Source organism: Rana temporaria, chromosome 5 (assembly GCF_905171775.1).
Source record: "Rana temporaria chromosome 5, aRanTem1.1, whole genome shotgun sequence".
In the NCBI taxonomy this organism is placed as follows: Eukaryota; Metazoa; Chordata; class Amphibia; order Anura; family Ranidae; genus Rana; species Rana temporaria.
In genome coordinates this window covers 268149173-268174138 of record NC_053493.1, presented here as the reverse complement: position 1 = coordinate 268174138, position 24966 = coordinate 268149173, and the positions used below count along the sequence as shown (strand labels likewise).

Below are 24966 nucleotides of genomic sequence, written 5' to 3'. Positions count from 1 at the left end.
CAACTTTGCAGCGCCGCACTGATTCCCAAAAGGAGTTTCTGTATTACTTTTGGAGACTTCGGGTGCGATTTCAATAGACATCTGTGCAGGAACCCATACAGATGTCTCTGAAATTTCTCCTGAAGTCGGACTGACATGCGGGTATGAAATTGTGCGAGTTCAGCTGAACTGGCACTATTTCAATCCCGCAGCAGTGTGAACCTAGGCTTATTGTCAAGGTTTAATTGAACAAGCTAAAGTTAGAAGCTGATTGGTTACTATGCACAACTGCATCAGATTTTGTAAATACCTACCTATATGTTCCCATTTATATGGCATTATAAAGGCTGGTTCACAATCATGTGACCGCTGTGACATTCCACACCCTCAGACATACAGACCCCAGTAATAGGATGCCAGAACTGAGTGGGAAGGGGTTAAAAATACATGCTAAAAATATATATTTTTAGGTGTTTGCTTAAAGAAGGCCTCGGGCAAGCTATTCGGTACTTTGAACATTTTGAAGTGAGAGAAAACTGACAAACAGGGGAACACTCCCTCATTAATATACAATCACAATGTAGAATACCAGATTCTAGATCTTTAACCCTTTGCTAGGTCAGCCAGTGTTCAGTCTAGTCTACAACTGATAATGAGATCTGCCAGCAAAATACAGACAGGGTTATTTATGGCACAAAATTTGATCTCCAACCCCCTCAGCATAAAAATTTAAAAAACTTCAGTTTTGGAGCTTTCAAAAAACAGCAGGTAACATGTAAGCAGCATTTTTTTATGTTATGCTACATGAATGAGAGCAAATATAGGTGTTATCCCAATTTAGCTACAAAATTGGAAATATACTTTAAAGCGGGAGAATTTTTTTTTTTTAACATTAGATTGAGGCTAATTTTACTAAGCAGAATCTGGTGTTTTTTCTAAAATCAATGCAGTACTTACCGTTTTAGAGATAGATGTCCTCCGTGGCTTCCGGGTATGATCTTCGGGACTGGGCGTTCCTATTTGATCGACAGCCTTCCGACGGTCGCATACAGGGCCTCACCAGTTGCCAAAAGAAGACGTTCGGCTACTTTCGGGAACTCGTGACGCGCTGTATGCGAAGGTCGGAAGAGCTGTCAATCAAATAGGAACACCCAGTCCCGCAGCCCATACTGCCTTACCGTTCACGTATTATATCATCCTGGGAATGACAGGGGGAGCCGCACAGAGGAGAGCCAGCAGCAGCAAAGATATTGTTATTTCTCTAAGCGATGTCAGCTCTCCTGTGTGCTGTATCTGCACTCCACTTATTAAAGGACCAAGCGGAGACAAATATCAGCATCTCTGCTACTGCTGCTGACTCTTATGTGTGTGGCTCCCCTTGTCATCCTCAGAATGGTATATAAGGCAATGTGGGGATCCTAATACAAACATTCGAAAAGTAGGGAAGAGCAGCAAGAGGTTTACTTTAACTGCTCACGACCAGCCGCCATCATTATATGGCGGCAGGTCGGCACTTTCCCGCGAGCCGTCGTAGCTGTACGTCGGCCCTTTAAGTGGGAATAGCAGGCGCGCGTGCTGCACTGTGGTGGTGCCGATGCGTGTGGCCAACGGTCGCGATGACCATCGGCAATGCGCGATCGTGGGCACGAGAGCCAGAACAGGGATGTGTGTGTGTAACACACAAATCTGTTTAGTGAGGTGAGGAGAGACAGATCATGTGTTCCTACTAGCTAGGAACAACAATCTGTCATCTCCTCTTTTCAGTCCCATCACCCTACAGTTAGAACACACACAAGGGAACACAGTTAACCCCTTGATCGCCCTTAGTGTTAACCTCTTCCCTGCCACTGATATTTACACAGTAATCAGTGCATTTTTATAACACTGATTGCTGTATAAATGTCAATGGTCCCAAAAATGTGTGAATAGTGTCCAATCTGTCCGCCGTATTGTCGCAGTCCTGATAAAAATTCCTGATCACTGCCATTACTAGTAAATATAAAAATAATAATCAAAATGCCATAAATCTTTCCCCTATTTTGTAGACGCTAAATTTTGCGCACACCAATCAATATATGCTTGTATATTATTGTAGATGATATATAGATAGATAATATATATGTAGAAGAATACATATCGTCCCAAACTGAGGAAAAAATTTGCTTTTTAAAAAAAAAAATGGGGATATTTATTATAGCAAAAAGTACAAAATATTGTGTCAAAATTGTCGCTCTTTTTTTGTTTATAACGCAAAAAATAAAAACCGCAGAGATGATCAAATACCAACAAAAGAAAGCTCTATTTGTCAATTTTGTGTGGGTACATCGTTGTATGACCGCGCAATTGTCAGTTAAAGCGACGCAGTGCCGTATCGCAAAAAATGGCCTGGCCAAATCTTCCGGGGCTGAAGTGGTTAAAGCTGAACTCTCAGAGTAATAAATTACAGATAATTTGTTATTCATGACATAACTGTCACACATCCATGCTTCAGATCATTGAGAATTACTGGATTTGATCACCCTGTGGCTCCCCCTACAGCAGGTGAAAGCCAGCGAGTGGGAGAGGAGGAGAAGCCACAGAAGTAGGAAGAACCACAGAGGGAATCAGTTCCAGTAATTTGTGTCAAAAAAGTGTTTCGGCGCTAATCCAAAAAGTTTTGAATTAATTGCAATTAAGGCCCCTTTCAGACGTCCGCTCCGCCTGTCCGTTATTACAAGTCCGTTAACGGACTTGTAATACATCCCTATGGGATCGCGTCTGTTAGCGGATGGAGCATCCGCTAGCGTCCGCGTCCGTCGGGATCAGGTTTTCGGACGGAAGAAAACCCTATTTTTCTTCCGTCCGGCGGAACGGAACGGATGCAGACGGACAGACGGTCCGTCTGCATCCGGTTCCCCATAGGGCAGAGCGGAGCTGAGACAGGGCGGTCCCTGCACTGTGTGCGGGGACCGCCCTATCCGCCGACAGCTCAGCGGGGATCCCCGCTGAGCCGACGGAGACACACAGAGCGGACCCAGAAACGGTCCGCTCCGAGGGAAAGAGCCCTAAGAAAATATGCAATTCATAAAGTGCTATTGAACTATATACTAAATTATGTAAAACTGCAATAAACATGCTAGGTTATGTGCAAAATTGCAAATAAATATGCTATGTGGATAAACAAAAACTATATAGAAAAACCTTTTGGGTATAAATACTATAAAAATACCATAAATTATATCAAAGATGTGCAATGTCAATATAAAACAGCAAAACAGTTATCAATATGGGACAGCAAAGGAAAATGCCAATTCCCAAAGTCTACTACTTTTTTTTTTCTATTGGAACGCATTGGGAATTTGACATTTTCCTTTGCTGTCCAATATTGATAACTGTTTTGCTGTTTTATATTGACTTGCACATCTTTGATATAATTTATGGTATTTTTATAGTATTTATACCCGAAAAGTTTTTCTATATAGTTTTTGTATTGCACATTTTTGCACATAACCTAGCACGTTTATTGCCGTTTTACATAATTTACAATAATACATAATTTAGTATATAGTTCAATAGCACTTTATGAATTGCATATTTTCTTAATTGCAATTAATTCAACATTTTTTTGATTAGCGCAGTAACACTTTTTTGACACATTTTCTTACCTCCTTTTGGAGGCATATACGGTACTGCAGCAGATCACTATATATATTTTTTTTGCGCCGGTGACACTCACATTATTTTTAGTTCCAGTAATTTGCCTGCCAGCTGCTCTGATCACCCCCTCCTCCTGCCAGGGTACCCCCTGTTGAACTGATGGGGCCTGGGCCCTATACAAGAGGGCCAGACATACCCCTGTTTCAGTGGCCTTGACCGTGTCTTTACTTGCCTCTCGACACTCAATGTACTGTAGTTCTGTCCAGGCAGTGCTGACATCATTACATCGGTTCTGCCTGCAATGGTCAAACACCAGATGCTGGTTAGGTATATACAGTCCCTCAGTGTCCAGAACCATACTACTCTTCATAACTCTGCCCCTGCCACTCTGTTGTATATATCTCCCCACAATAGCATTACAAGGGCTACAAAGATGAAATCCATTGCACTGGAAAGAGGTAAATAAAAACAGGGGCGTTCTCTGCAAGATGAAGTTTGGGATTTATTTTAGGTGCAAGCTCCAATTCTGTCATTCTTATTTTTGCTTGTTTTTAGTGAGTTAAAGAGGAACTGCAGTCGACTCACATAATTTGTAATAAAAACATTTTTGCTATTCTGAAGCCCACTCCAACCACTTTGCATATTATTTTATATGTGACAAATTAATAGTCCATAAATAAAACAAATGTTGAAGTGAAGATATTGGGCTAGATTCATGTAGCATTTACGGCGGCGTATCTCCAGATACGCCGCCGTCATTTCAAATCTGCGCCGGCGTATCGTTACGCCGATTCTCAAAGGCATATACGCTCAAAAAATAGACGTAACTTGAATGCGGCGGCGTATAATTGTGTGCAATATTACGATGGCCGCTAGGGGCGCTTCCGTTGTTTTCGGCGTAGAATATGCAAATTACCTAGATACGCCGATTCACAAACGTACGTACGGCCGGCACAATTTATTTACGTTGTTTACGTTGGGCTTTTTCGGCGTAAGGTTGTTCCTGCTATTAGGAGGCGCAGCCAATGTTAAGTATGGACGTCGTTCCCGCTTCGAAATTTGAATTTTTTACGTTGTTTGCGTAATTTACGTTCACATCAAAACCAATACATCGTTGCGGCGTACTTGGGAGCAATGCACACTGGGATATGTACACGGACGGCGCATGCGCGGTTCGTAAAAAATGTCAATCACGTCAGGTCATCACACATTAACATAAAACACGCCCCCCCTTCCACATTTGAATTACGCGCACTTACGCCGGCCCCATTTACGATACGCCGCCGCAACTTACGGAGCAAGTGCTTTGTGAATACTGCACTTGCTCCTGTAAGTTGCTTTGGTGTAGCGTAAATACGATACTCTGCGCCGCCGTAAGAACAAGCGCAGGTACCTGAATCTAGCCCATTGAATGCAAAAAATCCAAATGATAAATCTTCTTATATCTTAAATCTTCCACCACACCAACGTGTATGTGACACCACTCCTTCTGAAACCGCACTCACCAGCTAATCTTGCCTCCCACTTTCGTGTTTGGCTCAGATGCTTTTTAAACCACACATGGGTTAAAACGATCATCCACTATTCAACCGTGCTCCAATAGCATGATATCGTTTCAACCTGTTTATTTAAAATCAAACAAAACCTTCAATCTTTGCACTCACATTTCAAACAAATAAAAACAGCCCGTAATGAAAAACCACAGCAAAGCTTAAAGTGTTGACTCGGTGGACCTGAAGTGTGCCCTCGATATAACCTCTCACCCACTCCAAAGCTCCGGATCGCGGTGTCAGTGTCCTGCTCTCAGCTCAGGCGTCACACGTCAGTATGGATGATTGTTGTATAGCCATGCCCCCGACATGTTTCGTCACATTGACTTCCTCATGGGATTCTTGTATTATTATGTCTAAATAGTTAACACAGAGCATTTGAGGTCCAAGTGAGTAAATGGCTCTTTTAATTCCATATTATCAATCAGTAGTAAAATGCAACATATAAATGGTACAACAAATCAGTCACTTATATTGCAACATTTGGAATCCCACAATGTATATATAGAAATATAAATTGCAATTAATGCTCTTGAACCTGCAAGTCCTTTATGCTGCCCTTTTTTAATATAATTGGATTATGCCCTGGTCCGTCTTTAGGAGATGGGTTAACACAGAGACGTGATAGAGTTTGTAGGGTGTGTAAGCTACCGCTTTGTTAACAACTCCTTTATTTTTGTCTTGGCAGATTCTCTATGGGGGCATGACAGCTCAGTTCTTTTTAAAGTCAGAAGGGTCACAGGTTAGCCATGGCCCATGATAATTCCTGATCAATACATAGCCTTAAAAAAAATATTGAAAAGTAGAAATCGATGTTCAAGGACTGAACATTACAGAAGATTGAGTGAAGTCTTGTGACACTTATAGGTAAATGGTTGAACACGTTTTTTGCTTCAAACAGTTGGGCAATCCATCACTAGCAGCTCCTTGAAAGACTGTAAAATGTCATTTGAAAATCAGTTAGTAATGCAGCCACCTGCATCTTATTGATAAATGACTTCAAATATAATAAAAAGCACATCCTAAAACGTTGACTATGCATCTGAATTTGCTCCTTTTCTTCCTGGAAGGCATACTGCTTTACTACATCCCAAACCTTTCTTTTTATTTTGAAGTTACTTCAATTAAGCTTTTCTTCTCAGCTTTTTCACGTTGGTATTGTTTAATTGTAATCTCCACAGGAAGGTTAACAGCTATACAATTACAGGAACTGTCATACCCTACTGTGGAGAGCAATTGTAATTTCATGGCTCTAGTACAGTGATAGCAGTAATCTGAGTCTGCAATACTTTACCAGTACCTCTGCACCAACAGTATGATTTGTAGTCTACAGCAAGCGTGAAACTGAACAGACACTGTTGTAATTGGATTTTGTTTACTTATGTGTTTATGGGCTTGTAGAATACAGGTTATGTGGTGTCAAAAAATAAATTGTCAGTACAATTTTTGTTCCCAAGATAATACAGTTAAAAGGGGTTTTCCGCCTAAAGCTTAAATCTGCCACCCTCTGTCTTTCTAAAAATTGTTTTTCATTGCTGATATCTCCCTAGGGGATTGAATGCTAATCCATTATCTCTTTGGTTTTCTAAAAGAACTGACATATATATATGTTTCTACAGAGAAGGCCAGTGGCACCTTGTGGGCGGGAGAGAATATTTACAATGCTAATTGATTCCAGGGAAAGAGCTTACTGATGTTTTATGTGACTTATGCCTTGTACACACAATCGTTTTTCCCGGCGGTAAAAAGTCCGCCGGGAAAACCGAGAACCTGCTCGGTAGATTTTTCCCCATACACACGGCCAGTTTTCCCGGCCAAAAGCTGTCATGACAGTTTTCCCGATGGGAAAACTGGTCGTGTGTACGAGGCATAAGGTGATTTTACAGATACATTATGTACTGTAGCTCAAGTGGGGATCACCTTCCCTGGGGAAAAAGGCAGTCCAATGGTAAGTCGTTTCTTAAAATTCGGACTTGCAGTCAGTTTTATGTAAGGTTGCACAGACAACAAACAAAGCAAAACAGAAAATATATCCTTGCCATTCAGGCACTAACTAAACAGTACAGGTTCCTACCTCACAGGCGAAGGGCTTCTCCCAGTCACTAATAAAAAAAAGCAAGCATTTTGAAAAGCTTTTCCCTCTCTTACAGAGCAATCTCCACATGTAGCTCTCTCATGTATTGACTTCATTGAGTCCCAGGCCAGAGCAACCTTTTGCTCCACTCCTAGTTATTTATACTTGTCGGAAAATTGTGGCCTGGAGCACCATTTATAACCATGTGCCTCCCTCCCATCCATCATCTATACATACAATTTGCATTCCCCTGTGAGTTTAAATGAAGCACATGACATCAAACTAGTAAACATCAATACACATGATTGCAAATGTATTGGTCCAATTATAAACAGATCTGATAGCAACGCAATACACAAATAATGCTGGAGAACTAATAAGTAGCAGAAATACAATACCTGCATTGATAGATTGGAATAAATTGATTGTAAAGTCTAATTTTATTTTTTATTTTAAATAACAAACATGCTATACTTACCTGCTCAGTTGCAGTGGGTTTGCACAGGGCAGCCTTGATCCTCCTCTTCTCAGGTCCCTCTTCGCTGCTCCTGGCCCCTCCCTCTTGTCAAGTGCCCTATAGCAAGCAGCTTGCTATGGGGGCACTCGAGCCTAACTGCAGCTCCATGTGTCTATTCAGACATGGAGCTGCCGTTCAGCCCTGCCCCCTCTCTCTCCTGATTGGATAGCTGATTTTAATTGACAGCCGTGGGAGCCAATGGCGCTGCTGCTGTTTTTTAGCCAATCAGGAGGAAGAGACCCGGATGGCCAAGGGATTTGTGGACATAGCTGGACAGAGATGGGGCTCAGGTAAGTATTAGGGGGTGCTAGGGAGGCTGCTACACACAGAAGGCTTTTTATCTTAATGCATAGAATGCATTAAGTTTAAAAAAAACTTCTGCCTTTACAACTCATTTAAGTCATAGTATCAATAAATTTAAATGTGGCGTCCAAGTCTTTAACGCATTATTGTAACAGAGCTGCATCCAAGAACTCAATGCGTTTCGTGGAACAATGTCCACTTCTTCGGGGGTAAAAGCACGGTGCGAGTCTGCAAAAATTAAATAATAACAGAAGGGAAAAGATTACGAGTCACATGACCTATAAAAATAACTCCAAAATTGTAGTAAACTTACAGCAAAACCACACGCATTTTCCAGTAACCATTATTGGAACATCGGCAAAACCCCCCTACCTGTCATTAGATCTGTCAGTGGGGCTGAAATGGTGGCAAAATTGGAAACAAATCTAAAGTAGCATGTAATTCCAAGAAATGCACGGATTTGCTTTTTATTTATAGGTTGGGACTAGGTTTGAACTGCCTCAGTCTTATTGATCTGCCCTCGGCCAATAATGTAGCCAAGATATTTGGCCTCCTCCAAACCTATGGCACACTTTTTGGGGTTGGCAGTAAGTCCTTCTGTGCTAATGAAATCTACTACTGCTTGCACCTGGGGCAAATTAAACTCTCAGTCAGGGCTTTGGATGACTACATTGTCCAAATAAGCAGCCGTGTATTGACAATATGGCTTTAACATCTTGTCCATCATTCTCTGGAATGAAGTAGGATCACCATGCAAACCACAAGGCATCCACTTCTACTTGAATGACCCCTCGGGAGTAGAGAATGTAATCTTTTCTTTTGCAGATTACGTTAGGTGTATATACCAATAACCTTTAGTCAGATTCAAAAGTTTTGTATCTGGCAGTTCCCAATCTCATCCACCTCATATCATCCATCGGGTAAGCATCGAATTTGGATATGCTATTCAACTTTCTGAAATCGTTACAAAATCTTATGGTTCCATCTGGCTATGGGACCAACACTATTGGACATGACCAAACACTGTGGGACTCCTCTATCACTCCCAGTTCTAACATGTTATTTATTTAATTTCGCAACTGCTTATTGCTTGGCTTCGAGTATTCTATAGGGTTTTACATTTACACAGACACCCGGTTTCGTAATTATATGATGCTGTAAAACTGGTCAGTTCGGGTAGGTGAGAGAAAAAGTTTCTATTCTTTCTCACAAACTCTAACTGCCAAACAAGCTGCTGATTAGGCATGTGCTTTCAACTCACACTGGAATAAATATCATTGTAGGTCCAGTTCACTGCTGGTTTGTTGCCAGTCAAGCCCTTATGAAGGGGGTACTTAGACCCTCGAAACATGTTGGTTATTTCTTGAATTGTACCCCTTTGAATTTGTATCTGGACTTAGCAGTGGTGTGGCGCTTAAATTTCAATCCATCTTACATTACACTACAAGGTTTCAGTTATGGACACCTCAAGTGTCATGGGGGCTGTGTCCTTTGGGGGTTGGTATTCCCAGCAAAGTCTTTCTGCCCTTCCAAGGTTTTAAGAGATGAATGTGTTGATGAATAGTTTTCCATATCCACCCATTATTTGACCATAGGCTGACCCCAAGGTCAGGTTTAATGGATTCCCCATCTATTATATTAATATTTTCTCTGGCTCTAGTAAGAGTGGAATCTTTCAGTTGTTCTGTACAAAAATCGTTTATTCTGACTCCTAAATCAGGCACCACATTCTGTCCACTCTCATTGTCAGAGATCATTTCTTGTTCATTGTCCTGAAGTTGGGGGCTGGATGCCAGCTCCTCCTGTGCCCCAGCTAGGCCAAAAAATTCAGTTGGGTGCGTGACTGCAACAATAGGGCAGTCAATGCAGAAAAAGGCTGCTATCCTTGTTGAGGGAAAAAAAACTGTGGCTAGAGGGTAATTCACCACATGTCTGCATCCTCCACCATGTGTGGGGGTTAGCTCAATAGGGGTCTTTTCTTAAAGTTCTGACTCGTAGTTAATTTTATTTAAAAGGTTGCACAGAAAACAAAACAAAACAGAAAATAAAAAACAAACCTTGTGCAAAGTTTTCCTTCTCTTACAGCGCAATCTCCATATGTAATTCTCTCAGGTATTGGCTTCCCTGAGTCCCAGGCCAGAGCAACATCTTGCTCCAGTTCTTCCCTTTTTATACGGCTCTGTCCAGCTCTCCTGGAATCTCCTCCATGCTCTTGAGACTGTGCTGGGAGACACGGCAAACCTTCTGGCAATGACACATATTGATGTGCCATCCTGGAGGAGTTGGACTGCCTGTGTAACCTTTATAGGGTCCAAGTATCGCCTTGTGCTACCAGTAGTGCCACTGGCCCTAGCCAAATGCAAAAACTAGTGAAAAACAGTCAGAAAAGATGGGCAGGCAAATGTCAGACACCTCCACCTGAAAAAACATTCCTATTTGGAGGTCGTCTCATTGTTGCCCATCTATTGCACCTGTTGTTAATTTCAATTAACAACAAAGCAGCTGAAACTGATTAACAACCCCCTCTGTATACACCCCTCCCCCTCTGCTACTTAACTGACCAGATCAATATCCCAGGAGTTCTGATTCAAAAGTGTTCCTTTTAATTTTTTTGAGCAGTGTGTGTGTGTGTGTGTGTATATATATATTGAGCGCATCGAGGCCTTCGGGTAATGACTGCGCTCCCAATAAGCATTTTAAATAAATAAATATATATAAAATGACAATGTGCCTAATACTGCAGCCAATCTGCAGTTATTTTAGATTTTGGGGCAATTATTTATGTACATGATTGATATATATGGACATCTACAAGGGTGCTTTAAGGTGATCTATTGCAAAATTCTCATAAAAGCTGTAATGTCCAATTCCACCCCCATACATCCCTGGTCTGTCCCCAGCATGTGTTTTTCCATTTTTTTAGTTATACCTAACCTTTTACAGAAGTCTTGAACCCAGTCACGTGAAATGTTGGGTCATCTTCCTCTTTTCTTCTTCATCACACTGGATGATGCATAGAGTCTTGCAGCGCAGGGGGCAGCTCTATGGCACTCTAAAATCCAGCAAGTTAGTTAAATGTCACCAGGTATCATTCAACCTGGAAGAAGACTGGTGCTGGATGGCAGAGCCAGTGAGACTGCAAGAGAGTATAGGTGAGTAGTGCACCTGAGTGAGGAGGGCTTCATTTTTTTTTTAAATGGTGGGCTACTGATTTTTCATGGACAAAAGCTGCATCCCAGCTTAAAATATTTAGCGAATTCCAAAATAAATACAAATCTTTATAAATATACAGCTTTGGTTAAATTAATGCTTGGTATCCCTGCAATGTTCAGGGCCTTTCTGCTATTATGTGACAGCTATCCCCCAATTTTGCTCCTACGTTATACCCTCTGGAGTCTACATGTAGCTATGCTGATACACACTACACAGGCATGGTCCACTGTTGTAACTATCAGTAAACTGCTCAAGAGCAATAATGTGCAGTAAATGTTTAAGCAAGCGCATTTAAAACCTAAGTGGCTGAATATAGACTTTAGGGGATCAACAGCACTGATATGCACAAATTAATTGAAAAAAATATATTTTATAAAAAATAAAGACATTTGTTTATGATACACTGTGGGTTTAGATCTACTTTAACACTATTGATGCTATAACCCTAAGGGGTGTTGCAGCTAAATGGGAACAAACTTAGAAAGCTTTTTGTTGTCCTGGGACCCCTAGGAAATATTTAATAAACTACATAGTTTGCACATTCATGGGCTTAGAATTTGAGAATCCTCAAAAAAATATTTCAGTGCATCTGTACTTTGCATAAAAATATCCAAAGGTTCTTTATATGAAGTAATCTTATGGTTATATAAATATTGTGATACTCTGTGGTATTTGGTTTGGCTAAATTCATTCACATTTAAAATGATTAACAGGGATCATCAGAGCACAGACTTTAAATATGATCCCTGGCTCAGAAATCAAAGACATTGCACACATCGAGACACTTCAACTCATCACGATAGTAGCAGGATGACAAATTATTCCATTGGTTTCACTATATATTTATCAGCTATCTGCAGGCTAGAACAGCGATGCTGATACAGCGTACAGCTATGCTTGAAATTATATCCGACGTCTGTCAATGATTTCCTGTGACCTTCCTTGTCTCACTGATTTTCATCAGCCTCACAAGTTTCACCTGAGTTTTCAAAAGCAGGGTAGCAAGAGTACACTTCAGTCTGACATCTGTAACAATTTTAGCTCTCGGTACAGACAGTAACCTGATTTATAAAGAAGAAAGTTGACATTTTGAGGACATTTTTATCTGGGTTAACTTTGAATAGGGACTAATTCTTAATCAGCAATGCACATGTTTAAAGTACATTAATATAAACGCAAGGTAAAGCTTTGTAACACATCTATACATTTGGTAATGTTTTGTTTTCCAAAATTACCATTGTACAGGTAATATAACCTGGAAAGGCTTACTAAACATGCATACAAACATTGCATGCAATCTGTTGCCCTATTAAGTAACCTGTCATAATGGCATAGTTTTGTAGACACATCCCTCTATCTGTGTGAAGGCAGTTACACTTATTGCAGAAGATTTCAGGCTATTTTCTGACTGCTGTAAAGATACGCACTTGGGACTTTCTCTGTTACCCATAACATACTATTCTGTCATTATTTAAGCAGCACTAAAATATGCACAGAATAAGGTGATTGGGTACTATGAGAAACACAGATCTTTAAATATTTTCATATACAGTGATATGTGGAGTCAAATATTATTCATCATATGATGGTAAGAAATATGTTAACTCATAATTTTTCATGTTTTCTATTTGCAGGGTGAATGTTCGCAGAAGTGCTACAATATTTTTGTTCTAGAGACAGTTTGCGTAGCTTGGTTTTCCTTGGAGTTCATACTACGCTTTATCCAGGCTGAGAGTAAGTGTGTATTCCTAAGAACACCACTTAACATGATCGACGTGATGGCCATCTTGCCTTATTATATCACTCTGATAGTAGATTCACTATCAGGAGAAAAAACTGGAGGAACAGGAAATAACTACTTGGAAAAGGTGGGACTGGTACTTCGCGTATTGCGGGCTTTGCGAATCTTGTATGTCATGAGACTAGCAAGGCACTCTCTAGGACTGCAGACCCTTGGACTCACGGTCAGAAGGTGCACCAGAGAATTTGGGCTACTTCTACTGTTTTTGTGTGTTGCAATGGCACTGTTTTCTCCTCTAGTATATCTTGCAGAGAATGAGCTAGGTGCCAAACAAGAATTCACCAGTATCCCTGGAAGTTACTGGTGGGCAGTAATCTCCATGACAACTGTAGGCTATGGTGACATGGTTCCTCGAAGCATCCCAGGACAGGTGGTGGCCCTAAGCAGCATACTGAGTGGTATTTTGCTTATGGCATTTCCTGTGACGTCCATATTTCACACATTCTCTCGCTCTTACACTGAACTGAAGGAGCAGCAGCAAAGAGCAAGCAGGCAGCTTCACAGACTAGAAGAAAGAGAGTTCACTGGGACTGAGTAAAATCTCCACCTAAGTTCAGCACCTAATGGGCCTTTGGTGTTCACAAACAGCATCATAGACTGTAGCGACTGGTGGTTTCATATAGGCACCAAAATGTCAAACATTGAACAATTTAAACAGTTTAATTAAACATTTGTTTCATTCGCCTTTTGTTGGATTTTGAGTTGTTAAATTGTAGGTTGAAACTTGTTATCCTTTAATATAATTAAATCGCTATATTTGATTAGGTACTGGATTCATATAAAAGATAAACCTAAGTGACTTTTTAGTCTCATTATTTCCAGTTTTCATCAGTCATCTGAGGACATTTGCAGCAAAAATTTGGACATTGGATTTGCTTTGCTATAGTCTTGTTCTTTTAAGTAATAACTAATTATTCACTGAATTTTGTCTTATTTTAAGTCTTCATTTTGAAGTAAGCTTTAATGGAAATCAAATGTATTTAAATGAGTATATTTATATGTTACTATTCTGTAAATTAATTTATATTTTCACAAAACTGCAAAAATGCTTTTCCTATAGTAATGGAAATTCAGCCTTCAAATAAGTTAATTTATAAAATATTTACCCTTGTTTCTGTTTTTATTTTATTTTTTAAGAGAAATACTCTTTCGGGTTTATTCAATAAACATGGAGTAAAGTGCAAAGTACAGTATCTATAACAGGGGTGGCAAACTCAAATTCATCGGGGGCCACATTAGCAGTATGGTTGCCCTCAAAGGGCCGGTTGTATCTGTAGGACTATGTGTCCACTATTTATTATCATAAATGAATTTTGTCTTATTTTAAGTCTTCATTTTGAAGTAAGCTTTAATGGAAATCAAATGTATTTAAATGAGTATATTTATATGTTACTATTCTGTAAATTAATTTATTTTTTCACAAACTGCAAAAATGCTTTTCCTGTAGTAATGGAAATTCAGCCTTTAAATAAGTTAATTTATAAAATATTTACCCTTGTTTCTGTTTTTATTATTTTTTTTAAGAGAAATACTCTTTTGGGTTTATTCAATAAACATGGAGTAAAGTGCAAAGTACAGTATCTATAACAGGGGTGGCAAACTCAAATTCATCGGGGGCCGCATTAGCAGTATGGTTGCCCTTAAAGGGCCGGTTGTATCTGTAGGACTATGTGTCCACTATTTATTATCATAAATAATTGTCACTGCATTTGTTTATGACTGGTTTTATGGAGCGCAGGGTTCAGGAGTTTGCTGCGTACGGAATGCAGGATACAGGAGTATGCTATGGACCGTGTGCAATATCTGACCTCTGCACCCTCCACTCTCCTTCCATCCTCCCATCCACCCTGGGATGGGATGGGGTAGGATGAGATGGGATGGGGTGGGATGAGATGGGATGAGGTAGGAGTGGAGTGGAGCAGGATGGGGTGGGGGGGTGGGGTAGGATGGGGATGGGATGGGGTGGTATAGGATGGGGTGGGGGTGGGGTAGGATGAGATGGGGTGGGGTGGAGTGGGGTGTGGTGGAGTGGGATGGGATGGGGTAGGATGGGATGGGGGTGGAGGTGGGGTAGGATGGGGAGGGATGGGGTGGGATGGTATGGAGTGGGGAAGGATGGGATGAGGTAGGATGGGATGGGGTAGGATGGTATGGAGGTGGATGGGATGGGGTGGGGTAGGATGAGATGGGGTGGGGTAGGATGGGATGGGGGCGGGATGAGATGGGATGGGGTATGGCGGGGTGGGATGGGGGTGGGGTAGGATGGGGATGGGGTAGGATGGGATGGGGGTGGGATAGGATGGGATGGGGTGGGGATGGGATGAGATGGGATGGGGTATGGTGGGGTGGGATGGGATGGGGATGGTATGGGGTGGGGTAGGATGGGATGGGGTGGGTATGGGATGGGATGAGATGGGATGGGGTATGGTGGGGTGGGGTAGGATGGGATGGGGATGGTATGGGGTGGGGTAGGATGGGATTGGGGTGGGTATGGGATGGGATGGGGTATGGTGGGATGGGATGGGACGGGATGGGATGGGGGTGGGGTAGGATGGGATGAGATGGGATGGGGTTTGGTGTGTGTGGAAGTCTTGCAGATCTCACTCATGACCAATAGAGCACACAGTAATTATCCATGCCCCCAACCCCTGTGTGTTGTAACTTGCACAGACCTGCTGCTGCACGATGACTGCTTCCTCCACCGGCTCTCTACTGCTAGAGATCATAACTTCCCCCACCTCCTGTTCACTGTACTGCCGCTGCCTCTTTCTGAGCTGTGATGAACGAGGGGACACTTGTACCTGCAAGAGCCTGTACGATGTAACCTGGGCTAATCCTGTGCCCCTCACCCGCTACACCGCTGTCTTCACTCTGCAGAAAAGTATCCTCTGACAGTCACATGGCGCTCGGAGATGGAAAGGACACTTCACCAGGGGTGAACACATACCCCCCAGCCCACACACATATCTGCTAGTATTCCATGCTCAGCAGCGTCCCCTCAATCCCGGAAATTAATACAGTGACAAAGAGAGATAGTGAGAGCGGGGAGGTGAGGTGACAGGGGCAGGTTCTGTGCCGGCTGGTATAAACACTCTCCCAAAAGCCTGCATAGAGGAAGCCACCATCCGCTCTGAATGTGTTTCTGGGTTTCGAGCGTGCTGAAAACCAGACACATGACTTAAAAACCGGACAGAGGATGTTTACTCATGTTGCCTGGGAGACCTGCCGGCCATTGTGCGGGCCACATGGCAAGGTCTGGCGGGCTGGATTCGGCCCGCGGGCCTTGTGTTTGCCACCCCTGATCTATAACAACCAATCATAATTAATGCCGTACTGGTCTGATTTCAGTAAAATGGATTCTGATTGGATGCTATAGGTTATTGCACTTGACACTTTCTCTTTTTTCACTGTTTATTGAATAAAGCATTTAAAGTAAAAGCAAGTAAGATAAGCTGCAATACATTATATTTAAGTTCTTGAGTTTAGATATAATATATACAGGCCTATAAACGAATTCTAAGTGATTTAACTTTATATCACTCCCTGGATTAACATAACTGTAAACTGATTGACACCAGTAAATTTTTTAGATGCAATAGCAGTATTAATGACAGCAGGAAATTGGTTATTTCTTACAATGAAGAAAATATGCTATTATCGTCAAAGCTGTTTGATGTAGCTATTTTTAATACACTGTTAATATTATCACTATCATTCTTCTGCTACAGTTTTGGATGTGTATAGGATTGGAATGAAGAATCTTGCTAACTTTGTAGAAATTTCAGATCCTTGGAACATAAGGCGATGACCCTCATCAGCGTGAAGAAAGAAAGCCTGTGTCTCTAAGCAATCTCTCCTGCTCACCTGGAAATAGTTCAGAGTTACCATAACACTGTGCTTTACTGTCAAAATACTCAATTTCCCCAGCTGGCCTAGCCATTCAGTTCATTTGATAATAAAGTTCTATGTGGCTTACTTCATTGAATGCATTAGTGTAGACTCCTTCCTTGAAAACAGAGTGTGATTCATGCAGATATGTAATTCTTGTAAGAAGCCCAACCAAGAGATGAAAGGATAAAAGGTATGGCCTCAGGTAAGTAAACATTTGCAAATGTAGTTTTTATAATATTTTAATTCATTATGTTTTGTGTTTAAAAGCAGATGGTAATATTTTAGTACTTTTTAATCAGGTAAAAAGGAAATATTGAATATGAATATTAAGAACTTACAACTAGCAAATATAGCACTGCAATCGTAGATACACTGTAAGGACTTTTTTCTACGGCTGTTGTGGTTAAAATAGAGAAGAACTGCAGGCAAAATTCCGACTTCGGTCTTTGCAGAGACAGACATGTCTTATCTAGTTAGTGCACACAAACAACCAAATATAATACAAGTATTGCTGGGCTTTACTATTCGAAAGTCTAGGGGGCAGATCCACAAAGATCTGCACCGGCGCAGCGTATCTAAGATACGCTATGCCACCGTAACTTACTTGGCTTTGGTTTGAATCCTCAACTAATTTGCGCCGTAAGTTATGGCGACGTAGTGTATCTCTCGCGGCGTAAGGGCGCGGAATTCAAATGCGGCGGGTAGGGGGCGTGTTTCATTTAAATGAAGCGCGTCCTCGCACCAAACGAACTGCGCATGTGCCGTCCCTAAAATTTCCAGCCGTGCAACGTGAACGTAAATGGCGTCCAGCCCCATTCACGGACGACTTACGCAAACAACGTAAACATTTTTAAATTAGACGCGGGAATGACGGCCATACTTAACATTGAGTATGCCACCATATAGCAGCTTTAACTATACGCCGGAAAAACCCGAACGGAAACGACGTAAAAGAATGTGACGGCCGCTCGTACGTTCGTGGATCGTCGGAAATAGCTAATTTGCATACTCGACGCGGAATACGACAGAAACGCCACCTGGCGGCCGCTGGAAAATTGCATCTTAGATCCGACAGCGTACTAAGGCGTACGCCTGTCGGATCTAACACAGATGCCGTCGTATCTTGTTTTGTGGATACCACGGCGCGCAAAATTTGAAATTACGCGGCGTATCAAGAGATACGCCGGCGTAATTACTTTGTGGATCTACCCCTAGCTTTTTTTGCAAAACAAATGGCTTGGAAGGAGCCTGTATGAAATGTATAATTGCAAAATTGGCATTTTACATAAAACATATCAGTCATCAGTTTACAAATGTGTAAACAAAAAAAACAAAATACAATTAGACAAAAAATGTTTCTCTTTAATATTTTGGGAGGAAGTAGTCTTTAACCACTTGCCTCCCAAGTCTATTCTGAAACTTCTCATATACATATTTATGAAAGCAAAGACCCAGGAGAAAAATGTATTGGTTGTTGCAATTTATATGTCACACAATATCTGCACCGCGGTTTTTCAAAATTTTGGGGAAAATATATACTTTTTAGTGCACACAAACACAATATAATACCCTAGTGTTAGATAAAATATAAAAGATTATGTTACACCAAGTAAATAGATACCCAACATGTCATGCTTTAAAATTGTGCGCTCCTGTGGAATGGTGACAAACTACAGTATTTAAAAATATCCATAGCCAATGCTTTAGAAGCTTTTACAGGTTACCAGTTTAGAGTTACTCTGTCGGTCTGGTACTAAAATTATTGCTCTCGCTCTGACGTTTGCGGCAATACCTCACATGTATAATGCAATTGTCATTTACATATGCGTGTGGGACCGTCTTGCTTGGGGGGATGGGGGCGCTTTAATTTTTCTTTAATTTTATTTATATTATTTAAAAAAAATATTTTTTACACTGCCTCTTTAATTTTCTTGTTTCAAATTTTATTGTTACAGCATCCCTTGTGATAGCTGGGGCAGCAACAGGTACTCTTTACTGAGAAATCTGGGGTCTATTGTTTGAGGGGGTCTGTCCTCAAGAGCATCTGATCAAACCAAGATCAATTTGATTAAATGCTTTCACAAGCTGGTAACGGCTTGTAAACACTAGAACGAAACGTGCCAATATACTAATTGCCAAAAAGTGCCAATATACTAATCGTTTCTGGTTTTATTGACCATAGAGATGATCAGTGAATTTCAGATCTTCCCTCAACTCTATGGTCAGCCCCTGGAACTGGTGGAATGGAAAAGCTCAGAAAAGCGGGGCAATTTAGCGAGGGTGCCCCCCACTGAACCAAATGCAAAAACGATCCAGCGTCTCTGCAGCATAGTGGTTAAAGTGGTTGTAAAGGCTAAGGTTTTATTCTTAACATATTCTCTGCATTAAGGTAAAAACATTTTAGGTGCAGTCCCCCTAAAATACCTGAGCCCAATCTTGGTCCAGTGCTGTGCCTGAGAGCAGAAGCGCTGCTCGCTCTCTCTCTCTCTCTCTCTCTCCTCACTGGACTAAGTGAGAGCAGCGAGATCCATTGGCTCCTGCTGCTGTCCATCCAATCCAATGGGGGACGGGCTGACCAGCACCATGTGTATCAATAGACACACATAGTGCAGCTCGGAAGCAAGCTTGTTGGGAGGGTACTTAAATGCAGGAGGAGCCAAGTGTGCCAGTGGGGGACCCCAGAAAACCATTGAACAGAGAAGGGAAGTATAACATATCTGTTATTAAAAAAAAATATCCTTTAATATCACTTTATTGTTTGTCCTGCATATATTAAGACCAACCAAGACCTGGCTGGTCAAGTTTCATTCATATGTCCAGCCTTATTTTTTAGAATATATAAAGGAAAAAATCTGTCGCTCAAGCAGTCCACAGAAGCCAGCCGGATTATAATATTCATTCTGCCAGTGAAGTACCGGTATGTAAGAATAAAAAGGTTCTAAATTGCTACTGTGCAGAGTAAGACCAGTTCTACCTTCCTTTAACATATGAAATCTATACTGCTGTAGAGAGGTATGTTAATATTGCATAATATACAGTATTTCCATCAAAGAACTTCACACACATTTGCCATGATGGAAAAAAGTTATTCTTAAAATACGTAGGTCTCCATGGTGCGCTATTTATAATGTGTGTTCTCACCTAGAACTGCTGTCTAATACAGAATGTATGTGTGCTGGAAAATAAAAAAAAAACTTGTCATGCATACCATCATATTGCTTTAACACATACACTGCAGATGTGCATTGTATGAGTTTCTGCTTGGCAAGGTGACAGCTGCTACATCCTTTCTGCCTTTTCTCATTTCTTTGTTAAAGAGGTTACTGATAACTAATAGAAAATACTATTTCAATTATTATATATTTTTTAATAAATCTTTGCTTTATTATAAGAATGTTTTCACATACAGTACAAAATACATAGAAAAAAAAGAAAATTCTAACAAAACATCCTATTTACCACCCCCCCCCCCCTTAATATCCGGTATTTTCGCCATTAAAACATCTTTCGGTCACTTCCGTTGCTATCATGGCTACTGCGTAGTTCTCTGTTTGCTTAAACTCATGCCATTTCTTCCAAATTAATCAATGTCTTTCCTCCGTTCCCTGCTCTCTGCTACAGAGGTACTCCATCTCAGATATATAATCTACCCTCTGTATCCATTCTTTTATAGATAGCTTCCCTACTTGAAGCAATTTTTTTGGGATCATGGCCTTTGCCGCATTGAGCAGGGGAGGGACCAAAGTTTCTTGATATTGTTTCTTAGTTTTATTGTTTCCATGAAATAACACATTCCAGGCATTTTGAGGGATCTTTTCACTGGTTATAACCTCAATGTACTCTAATATACTAAACCAGTACTCCTTTTATTTTTGGGCACTCCCACCAGATATGTATTGTTGTTCCCGTTTGTTTACAGTCCCTCCAACACTGGGGAGCTCTTCTTGGCTGAATTTGATTGATTCTTTCCGGGGTCAGATGCCATCTTACCAAACACTTATAGTTAGCTTCAATAGTAGCAATATCTGTTGCATAGTTATAAACTGCTTCTATCATTTGCTTGTCCTCTAACTTTGTTGTTAAGTCTTGTTCCCATTTCCTTATGTAAGGTAAATCCCCACTTCCTTCTAGCTCTGCAAAGAGTTTGAGTATAGCCTCAGATTGGTTTAATGGGAAAAAATTTAAATGTACCATCATCCGAAATTAATTAGGAAATAAAGGGACACCAGGAATAGAGGGGTAGTGGCTGCTAGTACCACAGACTCAAACAGACTATTACCTAGTAAAGATGTGTATCAATGGACTTTCTCGGTACTGATAACATGAGTCGATATAATAAAAAATTACATTTATTATACATAAAAACATACAATGTTCCGTAAATAAAACAAGGCTAGGACTAACAACCCCACATAGAGATACAGAAGATGTTATTTCAAAACGGAAGGAGCCGTGAGGTATCAGCAGATGTGAGGGGGAGTCCTAGAAGAACCTCTACCGGTTTTGCCGCGAACCGCTTCTTCAGGAGGAATGGTCTGTGCAATAAACAATACATTTGTCAAGACTAGCAATACATAAAACATAAGAAACAACAATTAAAACATTAGGGAAGTCAAAAAATTACACATTACACCACACGACCGCTTACCCGGAGTCAAGGACCGCAGTGCAAATTCGCTGACCAAAGTCCACCGTAGCGAACAAGGGGGAACAGAGAGTAGGTAAAAGTCTGATGGGGTAATAATAATAATAATGTTAATTTCTTGGGGGTCCATTAGGATGTAAAAAGGGGACACCGTGTGCACCTGAGGGATAGAATGTGCAGGACCATAACCAAGGATAAAGCAAGAGGAAGGGGGGGAGAAAACCGGGCTGGGGGAGGGGGGGGAAGAGTTGAAAAAAAGGGGTTTTGAGGAGGGAAGGGATAGGAGGGGAGGGGGGAGATTTGAAAGGGGAAAAAGGAGGAGGGGAAAGGGGGGGGCAAGTGAGGAAAGGGGGGATGAAATAAGGGAAGAAAGGAAAGGGCAGAAAGAGGGGGGGGAAGAAGGGAGGAAAGGTAGAGAGAGAGAGACAAAAGGGTAAGAAGAAAGTTAAAAGAAAATACCAGAAAAGAAGGGGGGAAAGAGCAAAGGAAAAGTGGGGGAAAGGGAAGGGGTTTGTAGTTTTAAGGGGGTGAATGAGGGGGGGGGAGAGAGGGGGAGGAGAGGGAAAAGGGAGAAAAAGAAAGGGGGAGGGGAACCCAAGGACAAAAGGGGAAGGGAGGGGGGAAAAAGGAGGGAAAGGAAGGGAGAGGGGGAAAAAAGAACAGGAACCATAGAAGAGGGGTGTATACCAGGAGGGAAAGGAAAGGGGGAAAAAAAGGGAAGGGGGGGAAAGAAGGGAGGGGGAAAGAGGGGAGGGGGGAGAAGGAAAAGAGGGGGGGTTTGGTTTGTGGTAGAAATAAAAGGGGGGAAGGAAGAAAGGAGGGGGGGTAAAAAGGAAGGGAGGGGGAGGGGGAGGGGGATAACATTGATAACGAGAGAAAAAAAAAAAAGAATAACCCAATAATGTGGCTAACCATGCATTGCACCAGGTAGTGAAGGATAATTGGCTGTGAAAAAAGCTGCGCTGCGAAATATGAAACAATATCAACGTGACGTTCAAATATAAAAGGTGCTGCATGCACAAATCACTAGTAAATTCTAAGAAAACCAAGAAAACAAATGAATAGTGCAAAGTCCATATGAATGGAGAAAACGCAGAGAATATCAAAAAGAAGGCAGAAACTTCTCCAAATGGGTGAAAAGTATCCTGGCAGTATCCCGTGAATCTGTAAGACAGATGATAGTGTCCTCCACCAGTAAATCCTAGCTGCTTACCAGATAGTTGAAATAATCAAGCATGTAGCCAAGTAAAACCACCGAGACAGTTTCCAGGATCTCCAGGGTACGTTTTTCACTTTCACAAATCAGACCACTCAATCTCCATAGTATAACCCAAAAGAGAGAAGGCTGACATAGTGTTTTACCATAAAAAGGGTTTTTTATTAATAAAAAGGTTGCACTTACAATTATGCAGTAAAAATCGTGCGTGTAGTTTGTTTAGCCGGCCGGCTGTACTGTCCGCTCGTCCTTCCGGATAGACAGCGCAAATCGTGGTGACGTCAGCACGCCGCTCTTCCCAACGCCGTTTCGTCCAATGACTTCTTCCAGGGGTACGAGCGGCGTGCTGACTCACCACTCTTTTAAAGCACAGAACAACGCCCAGGACCGCCCAGCTCTGAGCTTCAGTGATCGCGGGCGCGAGCCGCCATATTTGAATTGGGATCCTTGCCCTTATTACACGGCAGTAAAAGAAAACTCAAAGGCAGGCAATTAAAGAACCAGAGGGCATATTAGCGCCATATAATTCTTGTAATCTGAGCAACTGAATGCTCAAATCAGCTGAATTGAAAATCTAATAAAAAAAGGGGTTGGATTATGAATCAGGTATAACACTCTACGTAATAACCTGCCCTAAAAAATCAAGAGGAAATGTATGTTGCATCAATTATTTAAAAAAGATAAAACACAAAAATAAAATGAAAGTAATAAAAAATGTGTATATAAAGGCCCTCTTTATATTTGCAATCGTAGGATATACACCATTAGCTAGATAGGTAGCAGTTAAAATACTGCCATCTTGTGGCCACATCAATGAATTGAACATTAAAACTCTTTACAAAGTGGTGAAAACCTGGTAGGTCAAACAAATTGGAGCCTCTCATTAAGGAGGATCCAGAATGTCAACACTCCAGTATAAATGATTGAATTCAACGGTACAACGGTACAATTAAAAATGGATTAAAAATATATCCATATCTTAGATGAAATTTTGGAGAGAAAAGGAACCAAATTATAGGAGACCATGAATATAATTTAAAATATAGAATGCCCTGATATACCAAAACTCAGAGCTGGTTTACAAAGAATATTATTACAGGAATCTAAATCAACCATTATCTATAAAGGCGTTAACATCTGTCTCTATGTTTAATCCAAAAGGGACATATGTGCGTATTTTGTATATCCAGGCCATTTCGAGCCTGGATAATTCTCTCACCAATGAATTCCCTCTCCAATGGGGGTCGAACTTGTCTATCCCAATAAAAAGAGTGCCTTCAGGGTTGCAATTATGGTGTTGTTCATAATGGCTGGATACAGAATGCTGTAGGAATCCAGACCTAATATTGGTGATATGCTCACCCAATCTGACATTCATAGGTCTTTTGGTCCTGCCAATGTATTGCAACCCACAAGGGCACTCTAAAAGGTAAACAACACCCGTCGTACTGCACGTAATGAAAGGTTCTATCTTGTGTTCCTTCAAAGTACTGGTTGAAACAAAAGATAGGGTTTTTTTAGATTTAATCTTGTTCACCTTACATACTGTACAGTTTCTACACTGATGGTAGCCCTTAATGTCCCGTTGGAAAAAAGAAACCTTTTTGGTAGGGGGGTCCACAACATTGGGGGCAATCTTGTCTCGCAATGAGGGTACACCTCTATAGATCACATGAGGATTTGCTGGTAAAAAGGTGTTAATGATCTTATCATTGGATAACAAATGCCAATGTTTCTTTAGCAATTTTTTAATGGCATAGTGCTGGCTGGAATAGGTAGTGATAAATGGTACCAGAGGTCTGTCCCCACTCGGCTTGGCAACAGATGTCAACAATGTATTCCTATCAATTGCAGCAACTTCATTATAGGTGTTATCTAAAGTTAAAGGGTCATATCCCTTTTCCAATAATCTGCCCTTGAGTATACCAGCTTGTGTCTCGTAATCCCTCAGAGTGGAACAGTTGCGCCTCATCCTGATGAATTGGCTTTTAGGCACAGAGTGTAGCCAATTGTCGTGGTGGCAGCTTCCTATTGGAATAAAAGCATTCCTATCTGTTTTTTTGAAGAAAGTTTTTGTCAAAAAGGAGTCATTTTCTCTCATGATGGTAAGATCAAGATAATCAATAGACTTTTGACTAGCT

The 24966-nt window shown here is 41.2% G+C and overlaps 1 protein-coding gene across 1 annotated transcript in view; it reads left to right on the top strand.

Moving 5' to 3' along the window:
* Positions 1-14571, top strand: part of KCNG2 (potassium voltage-gated channel modifier subfamily G member 2) — an 89520-nt gene extending 74949 nt beyond the window's left edge. The window contains exon 2 of the mRNA XM_040353847.1: positions 12907-14571. Within this exon, the coding sequence (XP_040209781.1) occupies positions 12907-13611 (705 nt within the window). The 3' untranslated portion in view covers positions 13612-14571. The remainder of the gene's footprint in view (positions 1-12906) is intronic.
* Positions 14572-24966: the final 10395 nt, after the last annotated feature.